The sequence below is a fragment of the Lithobates pipiens genome, unplaced genomic scaffold (assembly GCF_037356315.1).
Source record: "Lithobates pipiens isolate NorthernLeopardFrog02 unplaced genomic scaffold, aLitPip1_a1.2 Scaffold_19, whole genome shotgun sequence".
Taxonomy (NCBI): domain Eukaryota; kingdom Metazoa; phylum Chordata; class Amphibia; order Anura; family Ranidae; genus Lithobates; species Lithobates pipiens.
This window is the reverse complement of record NW_027507764.1, coordinates 159168637-159191526: the sequence shown is the minus strand read 5'-3', so window position 1 is coordinate 159191526 and position 22890 is coordinate 159168637. Positions and strand designations below refer to the sequence as shown.

At 41.0% G+C, this 22890-nt stretch overlaps 1 protein-coding gene across 6 annotated transcripts in view; it reads right to left on the bottom strand.

Moving 5' to 3' along the window:
* The window catches only part of RARB (retinoic acid receptor beta), a 1106099-nt gene that overhangs the window by 11022 nt on the left and 1072187 nt on the right, over window positions 1-22890 (bottom strand). For all 6 annotated transcript variants that reach the window (XM_077491425.1, XM_077491424.1, XM_077491427.1 and 3 more), the window contains one exon: window positions 6445-6649. In XM_077491425.1, coding sequence (XP_077347551.1) covers window positions 6445-6649 — 205 coding nt within the window. The remainder of the gene's footprint in view (window positions 1-6444; window positions 6650-22890) is intronic.

Sequence of the window (22890 nt, the reverse complement as noted above, 5' to 3'; positions counted from 1 at the left end):
GTTTTACACGCGTTCAGATTTAAACATAGATATAACTTTTTTGAATATATTTTCAATAAACCAGTGCAGAGACCAATCAGATTTCAGTTTACTGCTGTCACATGAATGGTTTTCTCTGATAAGCCATTGTGGATTATGTGCATCATCCCTGTCGTCCTTTTTAAAGGGGGGTTCCACCCTAAAGTGGTACCTCCGCTGATCGGAACCCTCCCCCCCTCCGGTGTCACAATTGGCACCTTTCAGGGGGGAGGGGGGGTGGAGATACCTGTCAAAGACAGGTATTTACACCCACTTCCGGGCATAGACTCCCGTGGGAGTCTACGCCATTTCCTGTCCTGCCGCGCTGTCTGCTGGGAGACACACGGGTCCTAGTGCCAGCGCGGACAATTCCTATTGCGCTGCGCGACTCGCGCATGCGCAGTAGGGAACCGGGAAGTGAAGCCGATTCGCTTCACTTCCTGATTCCCTCACCTAGAATGGTGGCGGCAGCCGAGGGCCGAGCGATCGATCGGCCTCGGCTGCCGGCATCGCTGGAACCCGGGACAGGTGAGTGTCCATTTATTAAAAGTCAGCAGCTGTAGTATTTATAGCTGCTGGCTTTTAATATTTTTTTTGTAGGTGGAATCCCTCTTTAAGGATGGTTGTGTGCCTGGCAGCTCTGAGTATGGGGGTCACATTGGTTGCATGATGATATGTGAAATAGCAATTAGACAGAGGTTTATTTAGGTCACTTCAGGGCACATATTTTTAGTGTTCTGTAATTTTGCGGACTTTAATTCAAGCTTTACAGCCGCAAGTTTCTATCTTCTCTCTTTATGCAAAGCATGTCAAACTCAAATGAAAGCTTGTGCTCAGTTGAGTAGGAAAGTCCACAAGGGACGGCATTAGCTTTACTGTGAGCCATACTTAAAAATACAATGTGACTTAATACGTTAATTCATTCTACAAAGGGAAAATCCACTTCTGCATTAGCTTAGAGAGATATTAGATGTCAGTAAGGTGCTCCATAATATAATAAAAGCATAAGACCACAGGCCACCTGCTTTTATGCAGGTCACAGAACTCTGACCTGACTTCTTGCATCCCAATAAACTGGTGTCGGAAGCAGATTCCAGATCTGTTCAGTTGCAGATTGATGGATGCAGACTGTCAATGATACGTCGCAAATGACTATGAGTGATCCTCATACACAATGACAGATAAAGATTGAATAGTACAACATGCCTGGGTAATTTCTTAGATAAAGTTAGCATCTGTCTATGGAACAAGCAAGGCCCACCTTGGAAAACTAGGCCCATTGCAAACCTATGGACAAAAATGGCTAGCACTTTAAAAGGGGTGGTGTTTACATGAAAAGTGGCTTCAACAAAACCGATCATAAAAGAATTACCAGGTAAGCCACTTATGACCTCTTCTGTTGAAAAATACCAGTTTCCTGTCTAACAAGATGATGATTTGCATGCAATGCTTTGAGTCTCTGACCAAATGTAGATATACAGAATCTGACTTTAATATGCAGCATGCTTAAAGCGGACCTTCAGTCATTTTTTTAACTTTCCATCTAGTTAATCTTCTGCCCTTGTTGTTTTAACTTTGGATGGTAAATAGGTTATACAGGCCACTTCCTGTTTCTTGTCTGGTCATTAGCCTAGGCTTATGACATCATGCACAGTTTTCTCTTTTACTCTCATGAGGGTTTGCCAGGAAGGGAGAAAGAGGGGTGAGTCATAAGAAGGCCAATGAGAGCTGCAGGGTTGCAGAGCTGGAGGTTTGCCTCTGTATAAATCCAGGAAGTGAACAGGCAGCAGCTTCAGCTGCCCACAGTTAAAATGGCTGCAGCCAGACTCAGTGGAGGGAGATTTCTGCAGCATATTTGGCCAGTACAGAATCACAGTATATATAAAATAATATGCAAAGTGGTTGGAGAGAAGCTTCAGAATGGCAAAGATGTTTTTATTACAAATTTTGTGAGCAGACTGCAGTTCCTCTTTAATCTGTGCCTGACACTGCAGTACAAAAGCCAGTCATACAACATGCATTTTTTATAGGAGGCCTGGCAGAGCCCATAATTCTTTTCTGACAGGAATATTTAAAGCTGAATTCCAGGAACTCAGCTCCTTTGTAAAAAGTGAAGGCACATTATGAGTTAAGTCCAAGGAGCTGTATTACATCCCCAGAGCTTATCTCTATTATTTACATCTGAGAGTTTTATTGCACTCCTGGAAGACAGCTATGGCTGTATTTCCGGAAGCCCGGCACTGATGCTTCAGCCCTAAGCATCTTCAACATTAGAGTGCATCTGCCTCTCCACTGCACTTGCCCAATCAAAAAAGCCATCATTCACAAAATACAAAGGTTTCTCTGAATGGCCAGCAGAGGGCAGGGCTGGCATAGCTGCTCTGTGTGCCTCTCTCTTCTCTCTCACAGCCCTGATCCAGCAGAACCATAAACCTGTTAGATATAAATAATAGAGATAAGTTCAGGAGATGTCATACATCTCCTTGGACTTAATTGATAGTGTGCCTGCACTATTTACAAAGTGGCTGAATTCCCGGAATTCAACTTTAAATTACTAGAAAAAAACACATTGTGACATTGGACTGTGTTTCTAATGCTGATATTCATAGGACTTCAAACAGTAAATGTATTAGGAAATAATAATAAAAAAAAAACATAAGTAATACGAGATCTGGGAATTTGATGCCTACAGCTTGTTCTTCCTCAAAACAGTAAAAAAAGAAGCAAAAGCTTAAAAGATCAGGATTGCCTTTTCTCTACTTTGCGGTGGGGGGGGGGGGGGGGGGGTCTCAATGTTTCTGTCACATGCCTCATATTGCAAAGAAAAATGCAATAATGAAGTCCATTCTAGGTGAGTAAGAAAGTAGATCCAGGGTTGGCAACTGTCAGTAATTTTACAAACAGTGTGTAAAATCCATAATTTATGCATCTGTCCAGTCTGCATGAGCATTCATGGACAAATGCAAGAATTATGAATTTTTACAAACGGTTTGTAAATTTATTGAAGGATGGCAACCCTGGGTAGATCTGTGAACTCAGGTGCCACTAGGATCTCCATGTGATAAAATGTGCCAGTGGATGATGCAACCTACCAGCATCTACACAAAGGTACATAAGTAGGTAAGCTGCATTCCATACAAACATCGAAATAAAATACATATATGTCAGCTGTTTTATCTAACAAAGGATGTCTCATTTTGTCCAGTCAGTCCTGGCATTTACACAGCTCTGCCAAACAACACAGCCAGGTTGGCGATCTCACTGTTTTTCACCCTAGATACAAATGCAGCTTGGTCACATCCCTGACCCCAGTCTGTGAATAAACAAAAGAAGACAGCAACAAACTGATAAAGTAATCTTTATCCTTCTGTTAGCATGTTCCCTGCCAAAACATAACAGCACAGTAGCATGACTGGGTTAGAATGGCCATAGACAGAGTGATTTTTTTTCCTGCAACCACGGGTTGCATCCCTTCTGCGAAGTCGTTAGCAATATTCGCATGTAAAATCCAACAGGTTGGTTGTACCCAAGTTGATCAATCGATCAACTTGTGTACATTCAGCCTGCCCAAACATAGTTCGAATCTCAGCCGGTCCATACTGCACCGGCTGAGATTTAAACCATCTATAGATGGCTTTATTGCACTGATCCCTGCCAATACCCATATGAGTGTTACAGTACAAGGTGAAATAAGAATTTTAAGTAAATTATGCCTGGATTGGCTATTACCAAATAGCATAATGGTGCTTCATTCAATTACAATTGTAAAGCTAGTCATGGGCCACCAGGAAGGCCACTTGAAGAAAATCATTGATCTAATGTTCCTGAATTGGTACAATATTAATCTCTTCTGTTCCTGCTGTAGTCATTACAAGTGTATCTACCACTATGTTGGTTCCATTGAACACTATAGAATAAATGGTAAACAAACTTGAAAGCACAAAAGGAAGGTCAAAAAATATATGTAACAGGATAACAATGAATGGCGAAAAATGCTGGTGCTAAGTGAGAGCCTGGAGATCACAATGTGAAAAAAGGCAGTCCATAAAAGATAAAAATCCAAGTCTGTGGAAATATAGAATGCTCACTGTAGAGGCAGCTCAATGTGGGAGCAAGAAGCAACTCTGGAAGACAAGCAAGGGAGAGAACACAAGCGCCTATTAAGTGCAGCATGAAGTACGTTTAATGTAGATAAAAATGAGTATTACTCACAAGAGTTGAAATAACACAGGCATGTAGCACTGTAGCTAAGGCCCTAGACATCACAGTCCTGGGGGTGCCGATGGGTGGAATGGCTGTATCCGGGTGTTCGGCCTGAAGAAGGAGTGCATGCTCCGCAAACTCATCACCATTTCCTATACATCACATCCCGGAAGTGAGACCAGGGAGGCCTGACAGTGCATTCCATGGACCCAAGAAGCATTGGAATCCACCGACGCTCCCCGAACACGCAGATACAGCCGTTCCATCCATCAGGCACCCCCAGGACTGTGATGTCTAGGAACTTAACTGCAGTGCTTCATGCCTGTGTTATTTTAACTCTTGTGACTAACAATTGTTTTTATCTACATAAAATGTTCTTCATGCTGCACTTAGAAGGCACTTGTGTTCTCTCCTTTGCAAAAAATATACAGTGGTGTGAAAAAGTGTTTGCCCCCTTCCTCATTTCCTGTTCCTTTGCATGTTTGTCACACTTAAGTGTTTCGGAACATCAAACCAATTTAAACAATAGTCAAGGACAACACAAGTAAACACAAAATGCAATTTGTAAATGAAGGTGTTTATTATTAAAGGTGAAAAAAAATCCAAACCATCATGGCCCTGTGTGAAAAAGTGATTGCCCCCCTTGTTAAAACATACTATAACTGTGGTTGTCCACACCTGAGTTCAATTTCTCTAGCCACACCCAGGCCTGATTATTGCCACACCTGTTCACAATCAAGGCATCACTTAAATAGGAGCTGCTTGACACAGTAAGGTCCACCAGAAGATCCTTAAAAGCTACACATCATGCCGAGACCCAAAGAAATTCAGGAACAATTGAGAAAGAAAGTAATTGAGATCTATCAGTCTGGAAAGGGTTATAAAGCCATTTCCAAAGCTTTGGGAATCCAGCGAACCACAGAGAGAGCCATTATCCACAAATGGCGAAGACATGGAACAGTGGTGAACCTTCCCAGGAGTGGCCGGCCGCCCAAAATTACCCCAAGAGCGCAGCGACGACTCATCCAAGAGGTCACAAAAGACCCCACAACAACGTCCAAGGAACTGCAGGCCTCACTTGCCTCAGTTAAGGTCAGCGTTCATGCCTCCACCATCAGGAAAAGACTGGGCAAAAATGGCCTGCATGGCAGAGTTCCAAGGAGAAAACCACTGCTGAGCAAAAAGAACATCAAAGCTCGTCTCAATTTCTCCACAACACATCTTGATGATCCCCAAGACTTTTGGGACAACATTCTGTGGACCAATGAGACAAAAGTGGAACTCTTTGGAAGGTGTGTGTCTAAGTATATCTGGCGTAGAAGGAACACTGCATTTCATAAAAAGAACATTATACCAACAGTAAAATATGGTGGTGGTAGTGTGATGGTCTGGGGCTGTTTTGCTGCTTCAGGACCTGGAAGACTTGCCGTGATAAAAGGAACTATGAATTCTGCTGTCTACCAAGAGATCCTGAAGGAGAATGTCCGACCATCTGTTCGTGTACTCAAGCTGAAACGAACTTGGGTTCTGCAGCAGGACAATGATCCTAAACACACCAGCAAGTCCACCACCGAATGGCTGAAGAAAAACAAAATGAAGACTTTGGAGTGGCCTAGCCAAAGTCCTGACCTGAATCCTATTGAGATGTTGTGGTATGACCTTAAAAAGGCCGTTCATGCTCGAAAACCCTCTAATGTAACTGAATTAGGACAATTCTGCAAAGATGAGTGGGCCAAAATTCCTCCAGGACGCTGAAAAAGCCTCATTGCACGTTATCGCAAACGCTTGGTTGCAGTTGTTGCTGCTAAGGGTGGCCCAACCAGTTATTAGGTTTAGGGGGCAATCACTTTTTCACACAGGGCCATGATGGTTTGGATTTTTTTTCACCTTTAATAATAAACACCTTCATTTACAAATTGCATTTTGTGTTTACTTGTGTTGTCCTTGACTATTGTTTAAATTGGTTTGATGTTCCGAAACACTTAAGTGTGACAAACATGCAAAGGAACAGGAAATGAGGAAGGGGGCAAACACTTTTTCACACCACTGTATGTAATAAAAAGGTTGATGGTTGACTGAAGGTATGCCTAAGCCAATGAATCAATGTCATCTGAAGTTTGACAGCAGATTTCAGACATTAAAACACACAGAATACAAAAATAGTTCTGATTCTTAAACTGGAGCAGCACATGGGAGAGGTCTGATTACTGGTAAGTGGCTCACCTTCACAAATTAAGCAGATGGCACTGAGCAGGCCCGTTTCTGTGTCATCCATATCCAAAGGTAGGAGCTGGTTGGCAAACGTGAACACAAGGTCGGTGAGTGGACCAAACCCAGCATTGTGCATCTGAGTTCGGTTGAGTGTAAGGCCATCTGAGAAAGTCATTGTGTCCTGCTCTGGAGTATATCTTGTGCAAATTCGGAGAATCTATACAGAGACACAAAACAAGAGCAGATATAAGAAACCGAGAAAATATGGTTGTACTCACATGGCAGCAGGTGGGGCTGGAAGCAAACAATCTGGGTAGCTCTCATAACCATGACAGAAAAAGTTAAATATAATGCTATAAATTATTTCTGTAAAGGTTGTTGAAAATCGAAGCTCATTGAACATGCAGAGCTGTTGGCATACTGACAGTTCTGATGTTGTCTTTTGGTTCAAAGTCATCTAGTACTGGGTGAAGAGAGAAGATTTGATTGACCACTTGGCCTTTTCTGCCATCAGTCCTCTATGTTTTAAAGTGGTTGTAAAGGTAACTATTGACAAAAGCATTTTTGAAGAGATGTTAGCATACATTTTAAAAAATGCTTGCTTAGATTAAAAAACAAAACAAAAAAACTTGCTTGTAGCTCTTTATTATTCTGTTAATAGGCAGGTCACAGACCTGCAGGTGGGAGGTTAAAGATGTCATTGCAGGAAATTATGTAATGCAGCTGGGTGCCAGCATTTCCAAGGTGATGAAACGCAATCATACCCGGCGGCATTGTGTCACTTCCCCCTTTCCCCAGCGAAGTCCAGTGATCAATGAAGGAGGGATGGCCAGGGGGCGCAGCTTTAACCTGACCACGGAAGGTACAAGCATGCTGTGCAAGTGTAAAGTGTGCTTTTGTTTAAATACCTGATGACAGAAAATGTAAACTGACCATGCTTGCATGGATTGTCTTCCATACTACCGGGGTCAGTTTGCTAATAGAATGACAGGAAGTGGCAGGATCAACCAGGTAATCAAGAATCCTTGCTTGTGCAATTAACATTCTGGTATTATTAAACAAATAGCAATACCTTAAAGTAGAAATATAGGCAAAACTTTTTTTTTTTTCATTCTGGATAGAGTATATAGCCCCTGTCAGATTTTTTTTTTGCCATCTTTGTCCGGTTGCTGAGATCTCCCTTAACTTCCTGTCCCATAGCCAAACAGGAAGTGAAAAAAAATCCTGTAATTTAAGGGAATTCCTTGGGGACCCCCAGGTCACCAGAACTAGTGTCCCCATTGGAAGATTTATTTTACATTATTGGAGACAACCAAAAAATTTGTGAATTTTCTTTCACTTTCAATGATAATGCTACACAGGACAAATACAGAGGGTGAATCTCCCTAACAGGGGCACAGTCAGCAATAAAAGACTGACAGATGTTCTAATCCCTATCCACTCTCAAAGTTTTGCCTTTACTTATACTTTACTGAGACAGATCCATGATTTGTTTTATTTTAAGGTTTACAGTGCACTTCTGATTGTGCACATATGACAGTCCTCTGACATGTATAACTAGCCTCAGAGTCTCACTGCATTCCAACAAAGACCCCACAGAAATAGCATAACAAATAATAAAATTGATTAAATATACTTTTACATTTCCTATACTTGAAGAAAAATTTAACATCAAGTAAAGCCATTAAGAACAGCCAGGGTGCCCAGAATGTCACTGGCGCTCCAGGGGTGATGTTAGGAACTAAGAACATATTGAATAGATCATAGGTGTATCATATGAACACAGAGAGTCAGTAATACCAGCTCCAAATAGTTCCATAACTTTTAGAAATTCACATACTGATAGAAGATGTAAATGCTTCAAGGAAAACAGAAAATAGCATGGAAGGAGATGTGGTCTGGCTTATACTGAATGCAGCCCTAGAAGGTATGTGTAGTGTGCTCTGCGTCCTGGTTGTAAATGCAATATCACACTATGCGACTATAGATGATGAGTGACTGTTAAAAACCAGAGGACTATGGCAGATATATACAAATGAATAGCCTTGTTATATAGACAATACAAGAAGATAGCTGAAATACTGCAGTCAGAGACTGCACTCAACTGCTAAAAGCTCATGATTTGATTGCTCCTGCTACTAACTACAGAAAACAGTTTTTTTAAGCAAGACCTTAAAGTAGAACTATAGTCAACTTTTTTTTCATTTTGGATATAGTAAGGGGGGGGGGGTGTACCCCTGTAAGGTTTACTTTTGCCCAATGGAGAGATTTACCTTCACTTCCTGTCCCATAGCCAAAACAGGAAGTGAGAGGAAATCCCTACAAATTAGGGAAATCTCTTTCCCAGGTCAATAGCACTAGTGTTCCCATTGGAAGATTTCCCCTCTATTACTTTTCTGGGGACAACCCAAAATCTGGGATTTTCTTTTACTTTCACTTTCAATGATGGTAAACAGGTAGGAGGCACAGACAGCTATACAAACTGACCGGTGCCCTAATCCCTCTCCCCTCTATTTAAAACTAAAAAAAAACTGAAATTCCACTTGTTTGCACCTCCCCCCCTCCTCCACTGCCACATTTGGAACTTTTTGCGGGAAGGGGGGAGAAGGTACCTGGTTTTGACAAGTACCCGCTCCCACTTCTGGGTAAAATTGGTGCGGCGATCTCTGAGTATTTCCGTCCCCTTCTTCTTCCCCCCGCTGCCTTCTGAGACACACACAGGTCCCAGAAGACGGCGGGACCATTCAGAAAGCACAGCCGGTTTCCCTTAGTGAAGATGGTGGTGACTTCACCCGAAGCCGACTGACAAATCGGCTCAGGGTGTCAACATCGACAGATCCCTGGACAGGTAATGTGTCTAAGGCCGCGTACACACGCGGGGACTGTTCGCTCAACTTTGTTCGTCAAACAGTTTCAGCGGACAGTCCGCTCAAAATTAGCATGGACGGACTTGCCCACACACGACGAACGAACAGTCCGCTGAAACCGTGCGCGATGACGTGAACGGCACGTACGACGGGACTAGAAAACGACGTCCTATACACTGCAATGCAACCTTCGGCGTGTAAATTCTTTCTGAGCATGCGCGAGACTTAGTTTGACGAACAAGCCTACACACGGGCGGACTGTCCGCTCAAACCAAGTTTCAGCGGACAGTTTTTCGGAATTTCCGAAAAACTTTGTTCGTCAGACTGTCCGCTGAAACTGTCCGCTGAAGCCCACACACGAGCAGACTGTCCGCCGAAACACTGTTCAGCGGACAAAGTTGAGCGAACAGTCCCCGCGTGTGTACGCGGCCTTAGAAGTCTTAAATCTTAAAAGTCAGCAGCTACAGTATTTGTAGCTGCTGATTTATTTTCTTTTTTTTTACCCAGACTATAACTCCTCTTTAAGTAACAACACACATCCCTCTTTTATTTAGACAATATTTGCTCATCCTGAAGTTTACACTAAAAATGTTTATATACATTTTTCATCTTTTTTTTGGAATCTCAGGAGATGCTAGTATCCAAGCTAGCTGGTCTTCTAAACCCGACATCCAGAAGGCGGCTTCATTCTGTGAATGTGAAAACTACAAGTACTGACAGCCTTTTTGGCTGTCGGCTTGTAGTTCTCAATGAACCACCAGGGAGCTGTTTAACGTTCTAGTAGTTCATTGAGTCTTCCTATCAGAGTGTAACTGCCTGTATTGGAGGTATGGGCAGACAGCTACAGTCTGCAGAACAGTGGTGGCATTACACCCAAGACCTGCTGATCATGGGTACAATGTTTTACAGGCTTCTAACCAAAAAACACAATAAATGCATATTTTTTTACCTGCAAAAAAATGTGCATTTATTTTGTAAAGGCGAACCTATCCTTTAAGCAGTACTTGTACAGTACACACTATAACAATATATGTTCGGCATATGTCATTTTTTTATTTCCTTAGGAGAAATCATCATATGATAGGAATGAGTGCCCAATAACGATATACCATTGCTACATGTTTTTTTTTTTTTTTTAAAAGGTATTACCTCTGCCGATGGATTCCAGAGAGGTGGGACAAAGTCTTCTAGATATTTTTGCATAAGTATTTGCAGTTTGTTGAGTAGTTCAGGCTTATTGACACCTTTCCACATACTGTACCATAGCCTGATTGTGTCGCATCACATAACAGGCTACGATCACTGATGTTCTGCCCTGTCTTCATTCATCAGTACTGATGGACCACTGGTAATAACAGTAACACTGCATAAAAAAGGTGGCAAGCAAGAAGGTCACATCACTAAATAATGTAAGGTGTATTGCTACACATCTTCATCTGCTGGCACAGCACAAAGAAAAAGAAAGGGCATCGACTTTACACATGGCAGAGGCCAGCATTATAGAAGCAGTGTTTATGCAGTGCTGCCATCCCATTTACTGTATGTGAACATTAACGATCAATAAAGCCTGCTTTTCATAGCTCTTTTAGTAATCTTCAAAGCACATATTCTAAATTATTATTGTAAAGTTTATTTGAAAGCGATTTTACGTCTGCTGCCCCTTTTATCATGTTAGTATCACATATATACAGATCTGTAGATTTTAAATTTATTGGCACCTTGAGTAAGGCTGCCAGCCTTTCTGATAACTGCTGAGATAAAATATATTACAGGATAGGTCACTTGGAGAGTATATTGTTTTAAAGCGGGAGTCCGCCGGGAGTCAGTTTTTTTTTTTTTTAAAGCCAGCAGCTACAAATACTGCAGCTGCTGACTTTTAAAATAGTGACACTTACCCGCCCAGCGCGCCCGCGATGTTGGCACCCAAAGCCGATCTCTCGATCGTCTCTCGGGTGCTGCCGCCGCCATCTTGGGTATGGGAATCAGGAAGTGGAGCCTTTCGGCTTCATTTCCCGGTTCCCTACTGTGCATGCGCGAGTCGCGCTGCGCAATAAGGACTGTCCCCGCTGTCTCTGGGATCCGTGTGTTTCCCAGCAGGCAGCGGGGGACTTTTGGAAAGGGGCGTAGATTCTGCAGAAAGGGGCGTACCTTCTGCAGAATCTACGCCGGAAGTGGGTGCAGATACCTGTACTGTACAGGTATCTGCACCCCCCTCCCCCCTGAAAGATGCCAATTGTGGCGCCGGAGGGGGGGAGGATTCCAATGAGCGGAAGGTCCACTTTAGGGTGGACCTCCGCTTTAAATTGTGTGAACAGCCTTGGTGATAAAGGAGGACAGTGCTGCACTTATAAGAAGGAAGCATAGAAATAAGCATCATAGAACAGTAATACGTATTAATAATATAAGTACCTTAAAATGTTACTAAACCAAGAACCCTGCACTATATCTGGTCTCCCACAGTACACAGAACATGGAAATGCAATAGTTTTAGTAAATATAAACGGCTAAATCATTTTTTTCATCAGCAGTTAGAGCAGTCTTGCGACTTCTATCAGTGTCTGGTTAAAGCATGTAGGAGGAGTTTTCATTATCCCCTGATTGTCCTATGAGGCTCAAGATAAAAAAAACTCTCTAGCAATTGGCACCAAACTGAGCATGTGCAGCTTGTCCCTCGGCCTCTGTTCTATCAGCAGATGGATTGGGGACAGTAAAAGAAAGGGAGGATTGGAGAAGACAGGATCAAACAGCCTTTTTACACAGTGCAGAGGATTAGCCCCTTAGGTTCCACAGTGAGTATAACCAACATGCTTTACTGCATATACAGACTGATTTTAATGTTGTGGGTTTAGTAACACTTTAAGCTTATGAAATTCTATGGTTCTGTAGATTGCCTTTTAAGCTACAGCATAAGTAATCTTGTGCTACAACATTTTTTATTGTGTTTCTCAAAATTGTATAACAAGAAGTACAGAAGATTGTACATAGATAAGCACATTGATAAGTATATAGAAACAAAGGCACAGCAGTTGAGGCCAATATGAAACAACTAGCCTGTGGGAACACAAGAAAAGGTTTACAAGATTTCTTCACAAAGCAAAAATAGGTTCAGAGAATATACAAATCTAGTAATAATAAGTCACATAAGGCAAATCAGTGGAGAAATGTATTGCCAATGGGAATGTATGCCTCAAAGAAAGTGGGGAATGGGAAAAGAGCTCCAAATCCCAGGGCAGGACGTGGGGCGCATAAGAAAGCCCAGGGCAGGCCGGGGGGCGCATAAGAAAGAGGGAAGGGGTAAAGGAGGGCTAACTAACCTACTAGTTTAAGTGGCTTAAGGGGAGGGAAGAACCAGTGGGAAGAGCAAAAGTAACCTTGAAGACGAACAAGAAAGCAGAGGTCACAATGTTGCTTTTTGGCAACTTTTTCTATCACATGATGATATCATCATGGAAACCTTCCTGCTCAGTTCCATAGAGCTGACCCTATTTCTAAAATGCCTTAATCTGGCCATTCAGTGTCTTCTTTTTATTATAATATAGGTTACAATGTTCCAGATATGCACGTTTACAAATTGCATCTAACAGGGCAGTTGGCTTGATCCAGGAACTTGCTTGGCTGCGACGAGGAACCAGAATCTACATTGACGCGTTTCACAACTCCTACAGGGTGTTATCGTAGATTCCGGTTCCATAGTGACATCCCATCCGGCAATCGGTGGAATGCATGCAAGGTCATGGCAACCAAGTATGTATCTGGAGCGAGCCGTCTTGCCTATTAAATGCAATTTGTAAAGATGCATATTCTCTGGAACACTGTAAGTGTGATTTTAACCGTTTTTTTAAATAAACAGAATGTACTACACTATACAAATTCTCTCCTTCCATGTATGAGTGGTGACAATATAGACCAGTGTTTCTCAACGCCAGTCCTCAAGGCGCCTCAACAGGTCATGTTTTCAGGCTTTCCATTATTTTCCACAGGTGATTTGATGGGGTGATTGATTTGGTTTCACTGCCTTAGTAATTACCACAGCTGTTTCATCTGATGGAAAATCTGAAAACAAGACCTGTTGGGGCGCCTTGAAGACTGGAGTTGAGAAACATTGATATAGACCATAGACATCCATCGCCCACATAGGAATATTTCAGGGGGACCTGCGGTTACATCTCCCCACTCACGAGTCTTAAGTGCAAAAGACCCACATGAAGTATTGCTACGGGGTCCATACCATCTGGTAAGTAGAGGCACAAAGAGGGTTGCGTGGAGCCCATATCACCGTGTGATCATCTGGAGCACTGCAGCACTTTAGAGTTTCTATTTTTTGCACACCAGCACTTTGGAAGAAAATACTACTTTGATTCTTCTTTTTTTAGACCCACATGCGGTTACCACTCCCCGCTCACCAGTCTTAAGTGCAATAGACCCACATGCAGTATTGCTAAGGGGTCCATACCATCTGGTAAGTAGAGGCACAAAGAAGGTTGCGTGGAGCCCATATCACCATGTGATTGTTTGGAGCACTGCAGCACTCTAGAGTTTCTATTTTTTGCACACCAGCACTTTGGAAGAAAATACTACTTTGATTCTTCATTGGGACTATCAAATATAGATTTTTTTGGGACTTTATAATTTTTTTTTTTTAGAATACATGATTAGCATTTATGCACAGTTGCGGCACTGAAGTTAATTGTCTATTAATGTGATGAGCACGTTTAAATTAGCAACTACTGTTTGCGCTGTGGTTTGATGTATATAGTAGTAGATGTTTGTTCAAAACATTTCATTTCAAGAACATTCATTTGATTTTATAATCAATTTTGGGGACAAAACAATGTTTCTTTCGGACTGCAGTGATAAGAAAATCCGAAGCAGCAGGATGGAACAGTGTAGATAGTTTTCATTTGGGAAATCCATTCATTCAAAATCGAATGTTAAAGTGGAAGTAAACTCCCCTGTCGTTTTCAGCCAAGGAAGCTGCCATCTTTGACTCTGTTTAATCTTCAACTGCTATGGTGCTGCACATGTGATTCGTTATGACACCAGCCATTGGATGGTTTGATAGTTTGGCTGCGAGCACAGCCAATGTGCAGTTAGCATTCCCGGCATGCCTTTTTTTTTTTAACTGTTTAAATCGATGGGTTTACTTCCACTTTAAATACAAATGAAAATTTGAAGCACTTTTGAACAAAGTTCAGCAAGTCATTGAATGCACTTTTCATGCAAATATTTGCACAAATGCTTTTTTATGAAAATCTAATAGTGTATAGCCAGCTTTACAGAGAACACAACCATTTACATCAGTCCCTGACCCTCTACAGTCATACACATGCAGGTCAAATTTGTATAAAAATTTATTAACCTACCAGTATATTTTTAATTATGAAAATAAAAAATCACCTTCCTGAGAATCAAACTCCAGACCCTAGGACTGCATAACCATTTAGCCATATTAACTAATGAAAAGGATTTATCAGATTTGCAATAGTGAATAGTGTCTGCTTTTCCATTGTAGATGAAAACAAAATGACAATAAGCAGCTGATCCTATGCTTATGGTGGCTGCCAGCAAGTGGTTAAATTACACAATAGCATGGGAATCAATTGCCAAACTGAACAGAACCATTTTCATTCTGAATATACTACAAAATCCAACTGGCCACACTTCCAGAGACTATCTGTTTTCTCATTATGTAAGTGAGAGTAAAATTCTTCTTGTAACCAGTAGACTTAGCTATTTGTTTTATATTAAGAACTAGGGATGACATAGCTACAAGTGGTGTATTTTATTCCCATGTCTCAGACTTTTTCTCAAACTAGTGTAGCTAAAATATGTGGAATGCTGACATGATGGAAAAATGATGGCTGTTCAATCTTTTGCTTCCAGATGCTGTGTGCAGTGGAATAAATTGGATTTGATTCAAGGAATTCAGCTCTGGCAGGCTGATGAGCAGATCTGTAGTGCTTGGCCATCTTCTGTTCAAATTCCAGGTAATTACTGTATGTATCTGAGACAAAATCTGTATCACAAGATCACAGTTCAATATAGGCCAATATTCACTAGCTGAGTAGCAAAGAACATATATGAAATTATGTAAATTATAGGGATAGCAAACTTCACCAAGGGGGGTTCTGTAGCCATACAAAATACTGCAGGCCAAGTGACTTTATAGAGACCACAGACCTTCCAGATCCCAACCAAACCTACTACACCCATCTTTAAATAGCTGCTTTACCAAGGCACACACTGTTTTACATTAGGATATACTTACATTTAATATCAGTTGTTCAAACACAATAGTGTCAGTCTGTATATACTGTAGGGTCTTGACACAGAAATATTTTTTACGGGGGAGACATAGGCATTTAATAGTGGGGTGGTATTGTACCCTAGATCAGTGGTTCCCACCCTCCAAGCCTTGACCCAGTACTGGGCTACAGTCTTCTTCCTGCTGGGCCCTGGTTTCTGTCTGCCCTGACAGCTAGACCAGGCTTTTTAAACCAGGGGTGGCCAGGTTTCTTCAGGAGTGCCTTGACAAAATGCCGAAAAATTGTCCAAAAACTGTATACAAGCCAGCGGGTAGATCAAGTCTGCCTTTTTTTTTTTTTTTTTTTTAGATAAAGCTACAAGGTTTCATTGTGCACCATTACAACCTTCTAGCCACCAGCGTTCTAACAACCAATGACGTCATTAGGTGATAGGGTGCAGGTCGGGCACCTGCACAGCATCCTTATTTGCTCCTCCCCTGCCCCTCTCCATCAGCACTGGGGTGAGGGAGAAGAGAAACACTGGAATACTAGTCATTACCAGTGATCAAATGTGTGTTTTCTTTGGGAGAATAAATCACCTCTAATGCTGGTGTCCTACATGTGTGTATGTTGCTGCATTATGTAAAAGTATTAGTTACATTTTTTACAATTTAGAATGGGGTGCCGCGGGATTGTGCATAATTTATAAGGGTATAAAGGGGGAAAAAAACACGATAATGTATCAATAAAAATTAATCACTAAATAAAATCCAAAGAGCAGCAGTTTAATGTGAGATATACACACATAAAACATAAAAGGAAGAAGCCCCGCTAATAAGTCCAATTTATATAATTGATTGTAGAAATGAATATAATTTCTCATATGGCAAAAAAAAAATTGTTGAATAATATTCATATTCTTCTAATATTAATACCACAGTGAGTTTGTTCAACAAAAGTGTGCCACCACCTTTATGCCACATACACACGATCAAATTGTCCGGCGTACTTAGTCTGCCGAAACGATATTCACCGGACAATTCGATCGTGTGTGGGCTTCAGCAGACTTTCTCAGCGTAAAGTCCGGCGGACTTAGAAAGTATTTTTTCAGACCAATAAGAATAAGACTAAGAATGACGCATGCTCAGAAGCAAGTACGAAAAGGAAGCTATTGGCTACTGGCTATTGAACTTCCTTTTTCTAGTCCCGTCGTACGTGCTGTACGTCATCGCGCCAGCAAACGCCAGACTTTCTGTGTGTCTGTGTGTGGCCAAGTCTGTTCGGTAGAAAGTCTGCCGGATTGTTTGCCGGACTAAGTACGCCGGACAATTCAATCGTGTGTACGCGGCATTAGAAAAACTTGCTTACCAGATGGCAAGCAAAACTAGGCATGTGGCTATAGCCCAGCCAAGCTTGCACAGAAGATCGTGGAGATAAGCTCTGGATGAATGGCTGCATAGATATATCCAAACACCGATGATACTGCTTAATCCAGGACCATTGCTTCAGCAACCCACTCAGCAGTAAACCCAGAAAAGAGAGAACTACACAACTACCATAGTGTAATATTGCCTAATTTGTTATTTATTGTATAAAAAACAACATTGCACTTACATTGTATTCAATTTAAAAATCGCGCATAAAATAGGAGAGCCGGCCGGCTACAAACATCCTCCTAACGAGAGAGCGTGGTGACGTCAGCACGTATCCTGCTCCAGACGCTTTTTGTCATATGTGAGGTTGTCAATGGGAAACGGGTAGTGTGCTGATCCATCACCTTATATATAAAACCCCACCTTGTTCTGAGTGCCGTGTGTGGAGAAAAGAACCGCCATTTTGGATATTGGCAACCCATCTCTCATTGAAGGAATGATGCACTGGTTATATTGAACAACACAAAAAAAAAGGGAAGAAAAGAAAAATAGACCAACACCTCCAAATACAGAGCCTAGTATGGAATTTGGGGGGACCCTCACACAATTTTTTTTTATTTTGGTTCAGGGTTCACCTTAATATTCATACCAGACCCAAAAGGCCTGGTAATGGACTGGGGGGATCCCATGCATGTGGTGCTTTGGTACTTGTTGCGGAGCTCTCGGACCCCAGCAGTTGGAAGTCAAAACATCAACTTGTAAAAAGGGCTATGGTCCTTGCAGTCCAATAAACTATGTCCTCAGCCCCCTGCACACTACAGCATGTCCTATCTGACTTTAATTACTTTTGTAGTATTTCCTCAGCCTCTGAGTCTGCTTTAGCATTACATATATGGAATATCACATGCAACCCCTTGGTGACAATAGGGGCCGCAGATGTGGCCTTCTATACATTGTAGGTTGACCATCACTGGTTTAGGTAGACACATAACGTAGTTTTGGTAAATTTACAATATATTGTACAGAAATCAGATTGTAATATGTAAGACCAGCTTTAGACAATACTCATAGCTTCCAGTGCATGCTGGGAACTGCAAGTAATCTACAGCTATGGAGCCACAGCTATGTAATCCAGTCTGGTACAGATGAGAAAGTGTACAGATGACTTTGCCCTAAAATACATAGCAATGAATTATCTTGAACTTACTGTACTGTTATTAACTATTATCCTGGCACAATTGACTGGAGAAGTCTCTTCCCGCGATAATGAATAGTGGAAAATCAATAGCATTTTACACATTTCAGCACTAATAAAATTAGAAAATGTTATGCTTTAAAGCAGGCACAATGACTGTAAAGCAGCAATAGAGGGAAGATGAACAGCCAGCCACTGAATGAGAATTGACCTCATTATTACACTCGCACATAGTAGAAATAGACATTTATGTTGTACATCTTGTCACATGGAAGTCAAATGCTTAATATTGCCATAAAAAGTCTTTTGTTGATAAGTCTAACATTTTCTTCTTTTTTTTTTTTTGACGGAGATGAAATTTTCCCAGGATAATTAAAAATAGCATATGGCATGTGATAGACTAGGGATGATTATAGCGCAGACAATCACAAGCATCTTGCTAAAGGGCTTTATTTTTACCAATATAAAGGGTATTTATGAAAACCAGAGTTGGCTGGTGTCATACGGCCCTTGACATTGACCCTTACACTAGAATGCTATAAGAAGGCAACAAAACAGCCTTATTGTGCAGGAATTTATTTTCCTGATAAAGCACACATCATGCAATACTATTCATTGTGATGTTGATACATAACTGGAATATTGAGACTTGGTGGATGGCAGGTCTGGGCAAAATGCCAGAAGCAAGGTAGACGATATCCCTGACAATTAATCGCAAAGATCTTTCCTCAATGCGGCATTGCGCCTTCCCTAAATGACTGCTGAGGGCACTATATCACTTTTCAAGCGAGATACTAGATGAGGACAAGTTTTATGAGATTACCACACACTTGTATTGAGAGCACATGTCTATGATCTAAAGGCCCGTACGCACGATCCGAAAATTGGACAAACAATACCGCTTTCGGCACGATCATACAATAATCGTTATAGTTAGTACAAAGCTTTTCAGAGCCGATCACGACAATTCATCCGATATTATTAGATCGGAAAAGCGCGAAAATTTTCTTCGTACGATACCAGATAGTACGATTTTCGTTTAGTCAGTACAGTTGTTGTCAGAAAATACAATACAAATACATTACATAGTAAGCCTAGTTTAGTCTTATTTAATGGAAACAGCAAATGGTATGAAAAATTCAGCCATATTGCTAGATCTTAGCTTGATATCTGCTAACTTAGAAAGTGAACCAAGGTTTAGAAGATGCCCATAGATCTAACCCCTTGCCATCCAGGTCATTTCTGACATTTTGCTCCTACATGTAAAAATCTACTTTTTTGCCATGAAGTGACTTAGAACCCCCAAACATTATATAAATATAAATATATATATATATATTTCATCAGAGACCCGATAGAATAAAATAATGGGTGTTACAATTTTTTTATGTCACACAGCATTTGCGCAGCAGTTTCTCAAACACAATTTTTTGGGAAAAAACACTTTCATGAATTAAAAAAAAACACCAATTTTTTTGCATAATGTGAAAGATGATGTGATGCCAAGTAAATAGATACCTGACATGTCATGCTTTAAAATTGCGTCTGCCCGTGGAATATTTGCGCAGCAGTTTCTCAAACACAATTTTTGGGGAAAAAAACACTTTCATGAATAAAAAAAAAACACCAATTTTTTTGCATAATGTGAAAGATGATGTGATGCCAAGTAAATAGATACCTAACATGTCATGCTTTAAAATTGTGTCTGCCCGTAGAATGGCGACAAACTACGGTGCTTAAAATTCTCCATAGGCGACGTTTTAAACAGGAGGTCTGGTGCTAGAATTATTGCTCTTGCTCTGATGTTCGCGACAATACCTCACATGTGTGTTTCGATTGCAGTTTACATATGCATGTGGGTGTAACGTATGCGGACACATTTGCGCGTAAGCACAGTGGGATGGGGGCGCTTTAAAAAAAATGTATTATTATTATTTATCTATGTTTTACAAAAATATATTTTTTTATACCTTTTTCCAATTCAGATGACTAAAATATGATTAAAACTAAAATGGAATTTTTTTTTTAGCCAGCAATTGTTTTATCAGTAAAAGTGATCCAGGCAGCTCTACAGCTGCCCAGTCACTTTTAGGCCTAGTACACAAAGGCTGATTGTCGGGCAACATTGCCAAGCTGCAGTTTCCAAAGCGAGCAAAATCCTTTCTTGTTTTAAGAGAGGTATAGACTTCAGAGAGAGTGATATCATTTTGCCCCTGTTCAATTCATTAGTAAGGCTGGATTCATACCTATGCAGTTTTTGTGCTTTTTGCATTTTGCAGATTTGAACTAATGATCGTGTTCCATAGGAAGCAATGTTCAATGGACTGTGGTGCAAATCTACAAAATGCAAAAAGCACTAAAACTGCATAGGTGTGAATCCAGCCTTAGACCTCATCTGGAATATGCAGTTCAGTTTTGGGCACCAGTTCTCAAAAAGGATATCAGGGAACTGGAGAAAGGTCATCACAGAGGACAAGGGGGCACTCTTTACGTCTGGAGAAAAAAAGATTTAATTTCTAAATGCGGAAAGTAAGAGCTGTGAAAATGTGGAATAGACTCCCTCCAGAGGTGGTTCTGGCCCATTCAGTAGATTGCTTTAAAAAGGCCTGGATTCTTTCCTAAATGTACATAGTATAATATAACTGGGTACTGACATTTATAGGTAAAGTTGATCCAGGGAAAATCCGATTGCCTTTAGGGGATCAGGAAGGAATTTTTTTCCCTACTGTGGCAAATTGGATCATGGGTTTTTCGCCTTCCTCTGGATCAACTGTGGGTGAATGATTGTGTATATGGGATTGTATTTTTTTTTGGTTCAACTAGATAGACTTGTGTCTTTTTTCAACCTGACTGGCTATGTAACTTATCTGCTCTGTGCAATGTATGGCACAGAGCAGCCCTGAACCTCCACTTCTGGGGTCACCTGCTGGCACTCTAGGTTCCTCCTGTTCTTGGTGTGCCTTCCAAGGAAGCCACTTCCTAAGGGTGCACACCTACGGGCTTGCTCCAAAGCCAGGCCTTGTGCGTCTACAGATATACACAGTGCAGCTCTGCTCCGCCCTCAATCTCTCCTTACAGGATTTAATTGACAGCAGCTTGAGCCAATGGCTCCCACTGCTGCCTCTCTGTCCTGTAAATGCCAGGCAGAGAGTCGATAGAGATGGGCCCAGCACTGCATTGGGTAAGGGCTCAGGTAAGTATAAGGGGGATGGGAAATGAGGGGGCGATACAAAAACTAGGAAATTTTTATACCTTAGTGCTTGTTCACAATTGACTAACAAATGCTCCTATAGCCTGCTTTTAATGCCAGTGTGAACTCAGCCTTAATGCTAGGAAGGCATTAAGGTAAAAATGTTCTGACATTAGAACCACTTTAATGAATACATAGCTGCATTGATTTGTATAATTGCAGTATTTAAATTTTTTGTTCTTGGGATTTGATACACTTTAACCATGTTTATGTATACTGTACGTAAAAAAAATAATGCTAAGACATGGCCGATCTCACGAATCATGTCCCCCACATTTATTGTACACAGAAACAAGCCGATTTCAGGTCATATGCTAACTGCCACGGGTACATTAATTAAACTAATACATGATATTATTATTATTATTATTATTTTTATATTATTATTATTTTTTGTGGTTGAACTAGATGGACTTGTGTCTTTATTCAACCTGACTAACTATGTAACTATGTAAAATGCATAGAAACTGATGGCCAAAAATACTGTTTTGCTACTTTCTTCAACATTCCGAACGAAAAAAAAGAAATTCACTACTTACTGATGCTACCAAACAGAATGTAAATATAACCCATCTTCTTGTGGGTGGCACATCACCAACCCAGAGCAGCTAGAAGAAATGAGTGACTTCTTAAAAAGTTAGTGTTGAACCCAACAGTTAAGATTGTTTCGCTTTGATTTTGATTGCTATATCCACATTGGGATGTGGCCATTATTCTTGAATTCTTTTTTCCTCCGAGCTATGTTTGTACTCAACTGATAGCCGCTATGAAATGCTTGCTACTCATGCAATTTCTGTAAATGTTCTAATTTTATCTTTTGCCACAATAAAAATCATTGGTAATAAAAAAAAAGTTAGTGTTGCCTATTAACAAATGTAACTGACTGTATGCCAAAAAGAGTAAAAGTGGAAAAAAGATTTTTAAGAGGCGCTATAGTAAAACAATGCAAGTGTCGTGAGAATGCTACAAACTCTGCAATGTATGCTGCTATAAATATGAATACATACACCTGCAGTGCTTTTTTACATTTTATATTGTATCTGACAACATAAGACTTCCTAACTGGCAGTGGGGAAAAAGAAGAAAGTCACAGGGCAAGGTGGGATGGCAAGCTGTTCATCATGGGAGGTTGTGCTGCTAAATGGTGCCTGAATGTAAAGCCCTTAAATATTTTTCTGATAATGACCAAAAAAATCACCAGAAATTTGTGAATATCTAACTCAAGTAATAGGCCTGAATAAGGTCAAACCTCAAACTTGGCAAATCAATTTACACATTACTGACACATGAAATACATACTATAAACAGGGCTGGTGCTACCACCAGGCAAACTAGGCAGCTGCCTATGGCGCACTGCTGCTTAGGGTGCCCGGCCACTGGTGTTCCTACTCTCTTCTCTCTGCAGCAAGCAACTAAGTCTCAGCATCAACAGGCAGCTGTCGCTCCATTCGCACATGGTGTCCGAGGCACAGCGGAGGCGGATGACTGTGTCTGTGTCCCGACTCCCGAATGAATGGAAGCAAGCAAA